General features: G+C 44.0%; 1 protein-coding gene across 1 annotated transcript in view; it reads right to left on the bottom strand.

Moving 5' to 3' along the window:
- WDFY4 (WDFY family member 4) overlaps window positions 1-12934 on the bottom strand; it is a 134881-nt gene that overhangs the window by 90896 nt on the left and 31051 nt on the right. Inside the window, exons 15-21 of the mRNA XM_070943165.1 lie at window positions 12760-12929; window positions 12211-12403; window positions 5997-6073; window positions 5079-5297; window positions 3817-3989; window positions 2258-2489; window positions 1292-1443 (exon numbers count right to left, since the gene is read on the bottom strand). Coding sequence (XP_070799266.1) covers window positions 1292-1443; window positions 2258-2489; window positions 3817-3989; window positions 5079-5297; window positions 5997-6073; window positions 12211-12403; window positions 12760-12929 — 1216 coding nt within the window. The remainder of the gene's footprint in view (window positions 1-1291; window positions 1444-2257; window positions 2490-3816; window positions 3990-5078; window positions 5298-5996; window positions 6074-12210; window positions 12404-12759; window positions 12930-12934) is intronic.

Below are 12934 nucleotides of genomic sequence, written 5' to 3'. Positions count from 1 at the left end.
AATAACTTCTGTATTAGAATAGAATAGAATAACAGAGTTGGAAGGGACCTTGGAGGTCTTCTAGTCCAACCCCCTGCTTAGGCAGGAAACCCTACACCACTTCAGACAAATGGCTTTGCAATCTCTTCTTACAAACTTCCAGTCTTGGAGCATTTACAATTTCTGGAGGCAAGTTGTTCCACTGATTAATTGTTCTAACTGTCAGGAAATTTCTCCTTAGTTCTAAGTTGCTTCACTCCTTGATTAGTTTCCACCCGTTGCTTCTTGTCCTGCCCTCAGGTGCTCTGGAGAACAGCTTGACTCCAGTGGTGGGATTCAACATTTTTTACTATCGGTTTTGTGGGCGTGGCTTTGTGGATGTGGCTTCGGCATAGCAGGGGAAGGATACTGTAAAATCTCCATTCCCACCCCCACTCCAGGGGAAGGTTACTGCAAAATCCCCATTCCCTCCCAATCAGCTGGGACTCGGGAGGCAGAGACTAGATGGGGGCGGGGCCAGTCAGAGGTGGTATTTACCCGTTCTCCAAACTACTCAAAATTTCCACTACCAGTTCTCCAGAACTGGTCAGAACCTGCTGAATACCACCTCTGCTTGACTCCCTCTTCTTTGTGGCAGTCCCTGAGATATTGGAACACTGCTATCATGTCTCCCCTAGTCCTTCTTTTCACTAAACTAGCCATGTCCAGTTCCTGCAACCGTTCTTTGTATGTTTTAGCCTCCAGTCCCCTAATCATCTTGTTGCTCTTCTCTGAGTCTCAACATCTTTTTTACATCATGGCGACCAAAATGCCGTATTCCAAGTGTGGCCTTACCAAGGCCTTATATAGTGGTATTAACACTTCATGTGATCTTGATTCTATCCCTCTGTTTATGCAGCCCAGAACTGTGTTGTCTTTCGGAGGAAAATAATATCGACACTTCCGTGCTTAGAGTCACAGGATTGAAGTGGCCTAGAAGTACATGCAATAATAAACTGTCAGTCTTCACTTTTTCACTCCCTGTCATCTGCCTCCTGGAGTAGAAAGCTGGGACTGCAAAACTGTTAAAAAAGGGGTGTCTTACATTTTAGAATAAGGTATAGAGAGAACATGGGAACAAGTTTAACTCCACATTCCTGGTTTGTAGTCCCTCAACATTCAGAATCTTCTTAAGGCTGGTGCTTGGATAAAGTGTGTCTCTCATACTCAGTGAAGGCAGCCTGGTCAAACATCCATGTCTAATTAGTATCCTTCTCTCTGAGGAACGGGACATCTCTAATTTTTCTGTGCAATAAATAAATAAAGGACCTACCTCTTTAGCGACCAGACGCCCATCCACTTCACCATAGCTGTCTTTTATGTCTTTAACTGTTGTATAAGATGAGCATCTGGTGTTGATTCCAAAGGAAATCTTCTCTGGTGCCACCAAAGGAGCCATCTGCACGTGGCCATAGGAGCCTTCTCCTGAAGGAAGAAGCACACAAAGAGACAATGCAAGGGATCAAAGGAAGCCAGAAATTCTCCGCTAATCAATCTCCAGTTCCAAAAATCAACAAACCCCTTGATTTACTTGACCTCCCCCCACATTTAACGTCAGGAGATGCTCTGAGCCAAAATTATATTTCCTAAAAAATGGGTGTCCACATTTATTTGGACTGATTTCAATCATCCCATATTAATGGTTGCACGTCCTTTCGGGGGACGGGGGGGGGGGGAGGAATTGTAGTTGGCAGATCGATGGCTGGCCTATTGCCCAGACTTAATTAAACCTAATTTTTTCTTCCACTATAGTCTATTTTTATTTCATTGAACATTTCTATCTCACAGTCTTGTTTTCTGGATGCTTCGAGAATTTCATGGTGCTAAAGTCTGCACTGTTAGTTGTGAGAGTTACTGTCCTTCTGTACATCATGTCCAGTGGTGGGTTTCTACCAGTTCGCCCTGGTTCGGGCGAACTGGTAGTGGCAGCGGTGGGAGGCTCTGCCCACCCACCTGGACGTCATCACGGACTCTCTGCGCATGCGCAGAAGTGCAAGCGAAGTAAACACATGCATGCACACACTCCCGATTCTGAACCGGTAGCAAAGGTAAGTGGAACCCACTACTGATCATGTCAAAATAATTCCACAGCTAGATCTGCTTTCTCTATCTTTCCATGACCGAATCCAACACAGGTTGAAAGACAAATTGACTATAGGAACAGTCACATAACCAGATCTAGTGAGTTCTCAATCACACAACAGCTTTTTTGGAAAGTCCTTGTAGTTACAAGTTTTACCTCTAAGCTCCACAGCCTGGAAATTGCTGTAGTATCTCGGACCAAGTTTTTCCATAAACTGCAGAATTTTCACGGAGAGAACTTCTTCAAATAAGAACATAGGGCCTTGGCGCCAAGACAAGGAAGACCTCTTTTTCCACATCAGCGGTGTAGCCACAAAGCCAAAGACATCAATAAAAGAAACAGGGTCCATAGAAGTGAAGGTCCCTGGCAGTGGCCGGATGTACTGCATCTGTAGTAGAAGAAAAAAGAACAGCTGAAGTCCTTGTGGTGCTTTCTGTCTGGAAAATGAGCCTGGACACAGAAGGCAGGACAAGAAGCAAAGGATGGAAGCTAATCAAAGAGAGACCCAACCTAGAACTGAGGAGAAACTTCCTGACAGTGAGAACAATCAACCAGTGGAACAGAAATTGCCTTCAGAAGTAGTATCGGCTTAAACATACAAATTAATTCTGTTCAGATTCTTTACATTTGTCCAATCTATATGATTCCACTATTAATACACCTGTTTATATTAAAATATGTTCTTTCATCATTTTATTACTCATTATTTCACTGTATTAATCCACTACAAATCATAATATTATTTAAACATACTCAATATTACCATTATTCAATCTCTGATTTTCCCCCTTTTAATACTTAGTTCTTATTCATATTTCCCATATTTCCCTCTGAGAATCTATTTATATTAAAATACTATGCTTCATTGTTTCATTATTCAATGTTTCAATATACTATTCTAATGCCAATCACGATATTATTTATTATTTATGTGATTAGTATTAGAATTGTATATTTAAATATTGAATAATGAAATAATGAAGGATAGTATTGTAATACAAAGGGAATGTCTTTTAATATAATGGTGACACAAATAAAAGTTAGAATAGACAGAAATAAGAGAAATGGGGAATATTAGCATACATATTTTTATAAAATAAGTGCAATGATAAGAGGGAGGTTTAGAAACTGAATGGCGGTAGTATTATGTATGTTTAAAAAATATGAAATAATGAAAGATTATAATTTGATATAAATATGTATTCCACTAGAAATATATAAGCTGGATGAATGTGATAACTATGATTAATAATATTATTTTATCTGTACTGAAATGTATGGCACCCAGGTGTCACACTGTTCACGAATTGATATGAACATGTAATATAAAATAAAAAACTTGAGGGAAAAAAGTAGTAGTAGTATGGGCTTCATCACTGGAGGTTGTTAAGAAGAGACTGGACAGCCACTTGTCTGAAGTGGTATAGGATTTCCTGCTTGAGCAGGGGGTTGGACTAGAAGACCTCTAAGGTCCCTTCCAGCTCTGTTCTGATTGAACTAGCTAGTTTTATATATTTTAGAGGGTTTTTTTTACTGAAATATTGCAGCCTATCATACTTTTCTTGAATTGCCCTTTCCTCCACACAAGACAATCCAAAAACAAATGTTGTGGTCCTTCTTTTTTCAGCCCTGGGCTTTGTCATGAAGCAGAGCTTCAGACAAAAGAATCCTCTATGTCCAAAGGAAGAAAGACCCGCTTTCTGCAGATGTCCCACCTTCGCAGAGCCCACCAGGCTGCCATTCAGATAGGCCGAAACTGTGCAGATCTGCTTCGTTTCTTTTGCCACCGTCACAGCAAGGTGATGCCACTGTCCGGTCACGAGCAGTGGAGCACATCTGAACTGAACTTGGCACAGGAGAGAGGTCTCATCTTCAGGTACCATTGTGTCTGTGTTGTCACCAAAAAAGGAATAATTTGCCACATTATAGTGAAACCGAAAGGAAACATTTTACTGCAAGATCAAGGGAAAATGTTTGGGGCAAGATGGTGACAGAGTCTCCAGAAAAAAAATGTCCTTTTGAACACTGGAGGGCTTCTTTTTGGACATCAGCCAAGGACAGCCCCAAAACACGTGCATGCACACACCCACACCCACACACCCACAGCCACATCACAGGCAATGTCTTGCCAAGTAAGAGCAGCCACTGAAAAGACGACTTCTTTATAGATACAAGTTTGGATTTAGAGGAAATTGGGACACGATGAGGGCAGAGGATCTTTTCGGTTTTTCAGTTCTAAGATAATTAGGGATTTGAATAAATATGTTTTATACTAGGACTCTACAGCGCATTGGATTCAAGTCCTAAAAGGACTTTCACGGAGAGGCATGAAAGCAGCGCCTATGTGGAACTCTTTACACAGCTACTCAGATGCTGCTGCTTTAAAAGGATTGGAGGCAGGTGTCAGGCTTGCAACTGGACTCACTCCAAAGGACCTGGGAGACTTGAAGCAAGCCTAGTGTATGCTCTGACAGTTTAGAGACAGTTGTAAGTGCCGCTTCCACAACTGGACCTTGCAAAAGGGCTCAATGCAGCCCTGAGAGAGAGAGGGAGAGAGGGAGAGAGAGAGAGAGGGAGAGAGGGAGAGAGGGAGAGGAAGAACATTACTGCAATCTGAGCAATGACCAGGAACGGTTCATTCAGTCCCTTCATGAAATGAAGGACGGGCATCACACGCTCCAGAAATGCACTCAGAAAGAAGCTCTCTAACCACAGTGGTCACTGAAGCTTCAAGTATTTGCTTGGCCATATCTTGATTAAAGAACCACAAGGAGATCTAACACAGAGTTTGAAAAACATGTGCCTGGCGGATTTATGTCCATGTTGAAGAACTGTTTTCTGGGCACAAATTCAGAGGTTGGTTTTAATCTTCCAAGAAACTTGGGGCTTGAGGATTTTAAATTTTCTACATGTCAGGCCTTGGTCAACCTGCTTTCCCTGAGGCCATTCGTAGGCCCTCTGGCCCCGAGACCCTTACCTAAAGCTTCGAATGCCACTTCCTCAGTTGAGATGGTTAGACAACCTTCTGCAGGAGAAAACCTCACTGCAAAGCAAGCAAAGACTTCTTCGGTTCTCGCCATGTGACGCATCAAGGTAAGGAAACGTAGCGGGTGGTAATCACGAGCCGAACTCATCTTATTGATCAGAAACCAGGAGGAAAAAGTGAGGCCATCTGGTGGGGGGAACCGCCTGATGCCTAAGAAGGCAGAGAAAGGGATAAACCAGAGCAACGGAGAGATGCTGCCCAAGCCACGTGGAACAAGATGCAGTGACACAAAGCCCCTTAGAAACAGTGGGTTCACAAAACGTAAAACTTCCGCTTTGGCACAGGAGGAACGGAGTGTATGATGGAGACATCCAGTTTACTCAACAAAAATTAAGCATTTCAAAGTCTTGAATCAAAAATACACTGTCCGATGAATTAGGGAAGCTTTTGGGCACAGCCTTTCTTGAACAAAAGGGAAATATCTTCAAAGGTTATTGCTGATCCCATCCTTTCTTCTCCGGGATGATCTCAAGAGGAATCACTGAACAACTTACATACTGTATATACCCATACCCAGAGAGACATAGACTTTATAAACACTCATATATGCGTATATATACATACATACCCTGTTTCCCCCAAAATAAGACATCCCCTGATAATAAGCCCAATCGGGCTTTTGAGTGCATGGCAATAAGGCCAAGCACTTATTTTAGGGTTCAAAAAAATATAAGACAGGGTCTTATTTTCGGGAAAACATGGTAGATACACATATGCATACATATTCATCTATACATTCACAATCTGATTATAACATAAGCCTCAAGCCTTCCAATGTCTGAGCCAGGTACGCACTGCTCTCCAGTGCATTATAGCCAACATTTTGAAGACAGTATTTTAAAAATCTACCTTTTCCAGTTCCTCCCAAGACAGAGCGTTCAGTGCTTTGGCCTAGAATGGTGGCCATACTTGGTATAAACAAACACCTGCAAAAGCAAGAAAATAAAAACAGTAATAGGTGCATTTCTTTGTAAAGGAATAGAGATAAATGATTACAAACTTACAAGCAAATCTCTCTCCCCCAATTACTCCTGAATCATCTCCTTCTGTTTTGTAATCCCTATGATTACTCAATAGAAATGTAAAATACAATTTTTGAAGAGTGGCAGTTCCTCACTTTAAAGGTTCACAGATAATGGTGCTGTGTGAAACTTTAAATGAAATACCCCAATTTACTTTTCAAAGCAGACAATCTCCCCCAGGGGTGAAATGCTCCCAGTTCGGACCAGATCGCCCGATCCGGTAGTGATGGCGGCGGGTGGTTTGGAGAACTGGCAGCAAAAATCCCTGCACCCCCTCCCCCCATGCACAACTTAGCCATGCGATCATCAGAGGCTGTATTTTTTTACTTTTAAAAGCATTTTTTCCTACAACATCTTCAGCCAAAAAAATGCTTTTAAAAGTTAAAAAAAAAGCCTCTGATGATCGCGCCGCTCAGCTGGGATCGTCAGAGGCTTCTAAAAGCATTTTTTTCTCTTCAGCCAAAGAGGTTGTAGGAAAAAAATGCCTTTAAAAGCCTCTGGCGATCCCAGCTGAGTTGCCTGATCATCAGAGGCTTCTAAAAACATTTTTTTCTGCAACCTCTTCAGCCGAAGAGGTTGTAGAAAAAATGCTTTTAAAAGTAAAAAAAAAAAAGTTGGCCATGCCCACTCAGTCACATTACCGCCCCCCACCAAGCCACACCCACAGAACTGGTAGTAACACATTTTAAATTTCACCCCTGATCCCTGCCCCAATTTTTACCCAAAGACCCTGTGTTGTTTTGTAGCTTTGAAGCCCTCTCAGCCTTTTCCCACAGAGATATCCCTAAGAAAGAAGAGCCCCCATGATCCGGGGAGGGGTCACTTCCATGAGTGTGGGCAACCCTTGAAGTGTTGGCCAAAGCTACCAAGCTTGGAGATGGCTCTGGACCAGATTTGGCAAGAACGGCAGTCAGGAGAAGACAAGCACACATCCATAGCACTTGCCAAAAATGCTGTGCGGAAGGTAAACAGCACACCCCAGGAACCTGCACCTGGGAGAGGAACCTGCACCGGGGAGAGGATCCCGTAGGCCTGGGGGGTGGGTGGAGTTGGACCATTCTGCCTGGGGGTGGGAAGCCTTGGTGCATGCTAAAGCTCACCCAGGGTTTGGTGCAGGTTATGGCAGTCCCACAATCAGTGGTGGGATTCAACCGGTTCGCACCTATTCCAGAGAACCGTTTGTTAACTTTCTGAGCAGTTCAGAGAACCGTTTGTTGGAAGAAATCTCTTGTTTTTTTCCACTTTACAGGGCTCTAATCCTGTAAGGAAGGCAGGAAGGAAACATTCTGGTGTTGTTTCTAGCCTAATCTTTATTGCCCTGCTTACAGAAACTGCCTCTCCAGTTAATCCTTATTACACTGTAGCAGCTAAAAGTTCTTGGCAGCACATCCAGACTTACTGTCACCTGAGCTTCTTCAGAGTATTTTTTTTTCTTTGCTGGTACTTTGCTTTGCTTTATTAGGGGCCTGATTTTCTTAAAGGGGAAGGGTTGTTTTTAGCTTTTTACACTGCTGTTGGGAGGAAATACTCCCCTGTTGGAGTTTTTCCAGGTGGGATGCAATGATCAGTGCTTTGAAGAAATAATTGAATAATGAAGCAGAGCTGCCGGAAAGCAGCTTTTAATGACAAGGAACCAAGATGAGTGACATTTAGCAAGGCTTCTTGGCTAGTTAGAAAGATTGACATTCAAACGTGAGTTTATATACCCTGTCTGAGTTTTGGTCTAAAACTGTTTTTTAGTGAAGATTAATTCTGTGCTTGGTGATGTTTAATCCTGTATTTATTGATAGGATAATTTTCCCTATTCAGCTTTGTTTGGAAGGAAAAAAGGTTAATCTCTGTTCCTGAAAAGAAGCAGGGTTGAGAAATCTGGCTACTTCCTGTGTTTATTTCTTCTGGTAATTGGTTTAACAAGCAACAGCTACTGTATTTGCTCTTTTGCTACATTCTAGTGCTAATTGCATTCTTTGTAGTTAAGCTTATCTCAAGTGTTTACACTTGCCTGGGATGTGAGCTCTGACAATGAACCAGACAAGGCTTGTGTTTTAATTTTAAAAGGATTTAAACTGTTGTGATTTAATTATTTGTATTCTGTTTGAATTTTTTCCTGCCTCATGGTTTCTTTTTCTATCTGGAGAGGGGGTCTTCCTTCACTGCTTTAGTGGTTCCTGGCACTGTCCTTTTGGGGTGTACTTCCAAGAGGCAGGATGCAAGCTTGGCACTGGTTTTTTTACTGCCTTTCTGAGGGCAGTACAGTAATGTGATCTTTCCTTAAATCTGGATGATTTCCTTAGGATATCTTGTGATGTGAGTGAGACCTGGTATCTTTAGGTGGTGCAAATGGATCTAAGGATTGCTTCTCCTGGGTGTGAAAGGGTTCTTTTTTCAGTTCACTGAGCACAGGAGTCTCTTGTCTATGGGGATTCTTCAGTCATCCAGGTCATGGCTGTCCCAAAAGTGCTTTTTTCAAGAGGCAACTGGACTTTCTTGGTTTGGGGCTTTTGCATTGCTTTGAAGTGGCCGAGGCACACGATTGCTCACTGATAGTAAGATTTTTTTAAAAAAAGGAAGTAGGGGTGTGGATCCTCCAATTCATTTTAATTTTTTTTTTCATGATAATAAGGCTTAGTAACATGGCACCAGGCTTGAAGTTTATTTAGATATATGTGGCATGTACTAATTTGATTGTGATCCTGACAAGCTTGGGAGGCTTGAACCTGGGTCCCCTATATAATTTGTTAATTTGTCTCTTTAGCTCGACATTTTGTAGCCCAAATATGCCCACCCACTTTCTGGAGAGGTTAAATGACCTCTCTGCTAAAGGGTTTCACTTTATGAGCAAGAGTTGGCTGCTGATAGTTATCATTGCATTTTAACAATTTTAATTCCTCAAGGTGCTCTAGCACCCTGCCTAATTTCTAACTCCAGCTTGCAGGTATTTCTAATCTAATGATTGGTATTTAGGGCAGCTTTTTGTATTTTTGTACAGGTAATCCTTGACTTACAACAGTTCATTTAGTGACCATTCAAAGTTACAATGGCACTGAAAAAAGTGACTTATGACCATTTTTCACACTTATGACCATTGCAGCATCCCCACAGTCACGAGAGGCGGGTGAGGTGAAGCGCCCCTCGACGTGAGTGATGTCGAGTTGGCCACACCTACCCAGTCACATGACCACCCATTCACATGATCACCCAGCCACACCTAGTCAACTGGTCATTAGGGCAGAGTACAGGTTGTTAAATTATTTGAATCCCACCACTGCCCACAGGGTATTTTGGACATAGCCAGGCTGGACACACACACACACACACACACACACACACACACACACACACACACACACACACTTTTGCCTGAGAAAAGGTCTTCTAGGTTGGGTAACTCCACCAACTCTACGGAGACATTTCTCCTCCACTCATGCAGAAGACAAAGCTTCTGGAGCACACCCATTCTTCAACCACCGAGGAATAGCTGAATTCACCCCAAATAAAAAGCAACTGCACTAACCAATATGTTGCCTAACATATTAGGTAAGAAACCTAAAATATTTTCTTTAGCTAGTCTGACCATTCAAAGATTGACACAAGATTTATTTTGTACTTCTCTGAATTCTGCAATTCCATGCTCCCTGTTCCCCTTTATAACAAAGTGTGCATTAAAAGTTGCATAATCGCATCAGAACACACAAGGAAGTGATACAAACAGACTGACTTCCTTGCTGTTTAGTAATACCGTGTTTCCTGAAAATAAGACATGTCCTGAAAATAAGGCCAATCAGACTTTTCAGGACATGTGATAATATAAGCCACCCCCGCAAAATAAGCCCACACACCAACTACACGCCATACTCCCACTGCCGGGCATGACAGGGCTCCTGCCCGCGCTTAGCCACCCGCCCCTACCCGCCGTCTTTAGGGTATAATTTGGGGGTGGCAGGTGGGGCAGGCGAGAAGCATCTCACTTCTTGCCTGCCCCACCTGCCACCCCTCTCAATAAAGAGATGGTGGGGAAGGGAAGCAGCCAGACTGTTGTTGCCATTGGGGTGGGACGTATTGGGCCACAAGACGCGCATCTTACCTTTCCAGCACCATCACATTCCTCGCCTTTCTGTCCAGGGAGACATGTTGTAGAAAACTTTCTCGCGAGTTCAAAGAGTTTGGCTGAACTTGCGAGAAAGTTTTTTCTACAACATTTCTCCCTGGACAGAAAGGCAAGGAACGCGGTGGGGCTGGAAAAGTAAGACGCGCGGCCTGCTCCTCGCTGACCCCACCTGCCACCCCGCTCAATAAAGAGATGGTGGGGAAGGGAAGCAGCCAGGCTGGTGGGATGGGACGTGTTGGGCCGCGAGACGCCGGTCTTACCTTTCCAGCACCATCACATTCCTCGCCTTTCTGTCCAGGGAGACACGTTGTAGAAAAAACTTTCTTGTGAGTTCAGCCAAACTCCTTGAACTCGCGAGAAAGTTTTCTACAACATGTCTCCCTGGACAAAAAGGAGAGGAACGTGATGGTGCTGGAAAGGTAAGATGCATGTCTCGTGGCCCAACGCCTCCCTCCCCAATGGCAACAGCAGCCGGGCTGCTTCCCTTCCCCACTGTCTTTTTATTGAGAGGGGTAGCAGGTGGGGCAGGCGAGAAGTGAGATGCTTCTCGCCCACCCCACCTGCCACCCCCAAAGGGGGTGGGGGGGGCAGGTGGCTAAGTGTGGGGCAGGAGCTCTGTCATGCCCAGCAGGGGGTGGGAGAAGAGGCGGCAAGGGGAGCCACATCTCACTCCATGCGTCTCACTTCTCCCCCGCCCCACCTGCCAGAAACGAGTCTTTGTGAGACTCGTCGCACCTCTGCCACCACCTCGTAGAGCAGGACTCTGCAAGGCTTGTGCCGTTGCATGCACGAACTGCAGCACAGCCGCAAGGTTCGACATACTGGCACAGCTGCGAGCGGCAGGACACCAGCTGTGCCAGTATGATGAAGCTCGTGGCAGTGGTGCAGTTCGTGCATGCAATGGCACAAGCCTTGCAGAGTCCTGCTCCACGAGGAAGCAGCGGCGGCGGGAGATGTCAGGGCAGCGGCCAACGCGAAGAATGGGGAGGGGAGGCGATGGCAGCAACGGGACATCCAGCCCCACGCTTACCGCCTCCTGCACCCCCAAAATAATAAGAACCCCCCCCCCCCGATAATAAGGCCAAGTCCTTATTTGGGGGTCAAAAGAAAATAAGACCCTGTCTTATTTTCGGGGAAACACGGCAGTTATTCAATACTGTAACCCTAAGAACTACAAAAAATATTGCTTCCATCCTTTAAATAAAATTCAAAGGGCTACATAATTTGACATCCATTTGGTATCATTTCATCCCTGAGGTTAAATATACCTCGCCACCCACCTTAATGGGCCCCACACGTGCGCCAAATGTTGCCAGCAAAATATGTAGTTCTCCCCTTAAGTATGTGGGGGGGGGGGAAATAATATTAACTATATTTAAATTTAAGTGTTCAAAAATTTAAATAAGGTCAAATAACATTTTATCCTATCTCTACTTAATCCTTCATCTTAATTGTGCCCTTTCGGGAAGGGGGCCTTCCCAGACCACACTCAAAAATACAATTGTGCATTTCTGGCCTGACTAAATGGTGTTGGCTCAAAACACATTAAGAAGGACATGAATGAATGTTCATGTATGTAAACAGCACTAAGTATGTAAGGATCCTCTTAATGACTTAACAACAGGGCTATTTCTTGGCATATTTCTCATTACATGTTACAGAACTATGAGCAATAATGAAAAGAGGAAATGAGAAACTTCTGTCCATAAAGTTGCTCTGAACTACATCTATTATCTAATTTGCCCCATAAATGGGTGATATTCCTTCAGATGACAAAGCATCAGGCATCTAAAGACTGATTGATCGATCGATCGATCCACCCATTTTTGAACTATCCACAAACTGAACTTGACTCCATGGAATCAAAGGCAAAGGACCTGTAGGCTGAGATGAGGAACGTTACCAGGGGAAGCAGAAGACAATCATATATTACCCATATCCTTCGAGGGACATGTCAAACTCCACAAAGGAAGGGGCCAGGCAGGCGCTGTGCAGATGCAGGCTGCGTGGGGTTGTCAAGGAAATGAGACTCATGGCCGTTTGGAGAGCCACTGCAGAACACTCAGAGGGGTCAGAGCCCAGCAGAGTTTCCTTTGGGCTGTCCTTCCATGCAGCTGTTCCAGAACCTAATACAAGAAACATACCTAATACAAGAAACCTAATACAAGAAACGTAACATAACAGTGACACTACGGCAGGTTCTGAACTGGGGACTTTGAGAGACACGGTATAAAGAAGAGAAGTAACAAGAAAAAGGCCAGCAAGGCATTCCATAGTTGTGAGTTGAATGCTTCCTTCAGCATCCTCATAATTTCAAATTGGTGCTGAACGGATGGATGTTAAGCGAGGTCTGCCTGTATTGACTTTTTCCTCTCAGGCAATAGAGAATAAGTCCATCCCCTCTTCCCTCTGAGAATTCTTCATATATTTGAAAACTACTCCCACATGCCTCCTCGGTCATCTTTTTGTAGACTAAACAGACCTTTTAGCTGTTTCTCACAGGGTTTGGGTTGCAGATCCACCATTTTCTGGGCTGCCTTCCTCTGGACTCGGTCCAATTCCTCTCTGTCACTGAGGGATGCCTCAGGGGGGAGGCTTACGTGGGGTGGGGGAGCGATGGGAAGGGGCATCATCCGTAGGCACAGGAATTGTCTGAA

This window comes from Pituophis catenifer, unplaced genomic scaffold (genome assembly GCF_029215685.1).
Source record: "Pituophis catenifer annectens isolate HBS135680 unplaced genomic scaffold, rPitCat1.0.hap2 SCAF_4, whole genome shotgun sequence".
Lineage (NCBI taxonomy): Eukaryota > Metazoa > Chordata > Lepidosauria > Squamata > Colubridae > Pituophis > Pituophis catenifer.
Note: the sequence above shows the minus strand (reverse complement) of the source record. Positions and strands in the feature narration are given on the sequence as shown.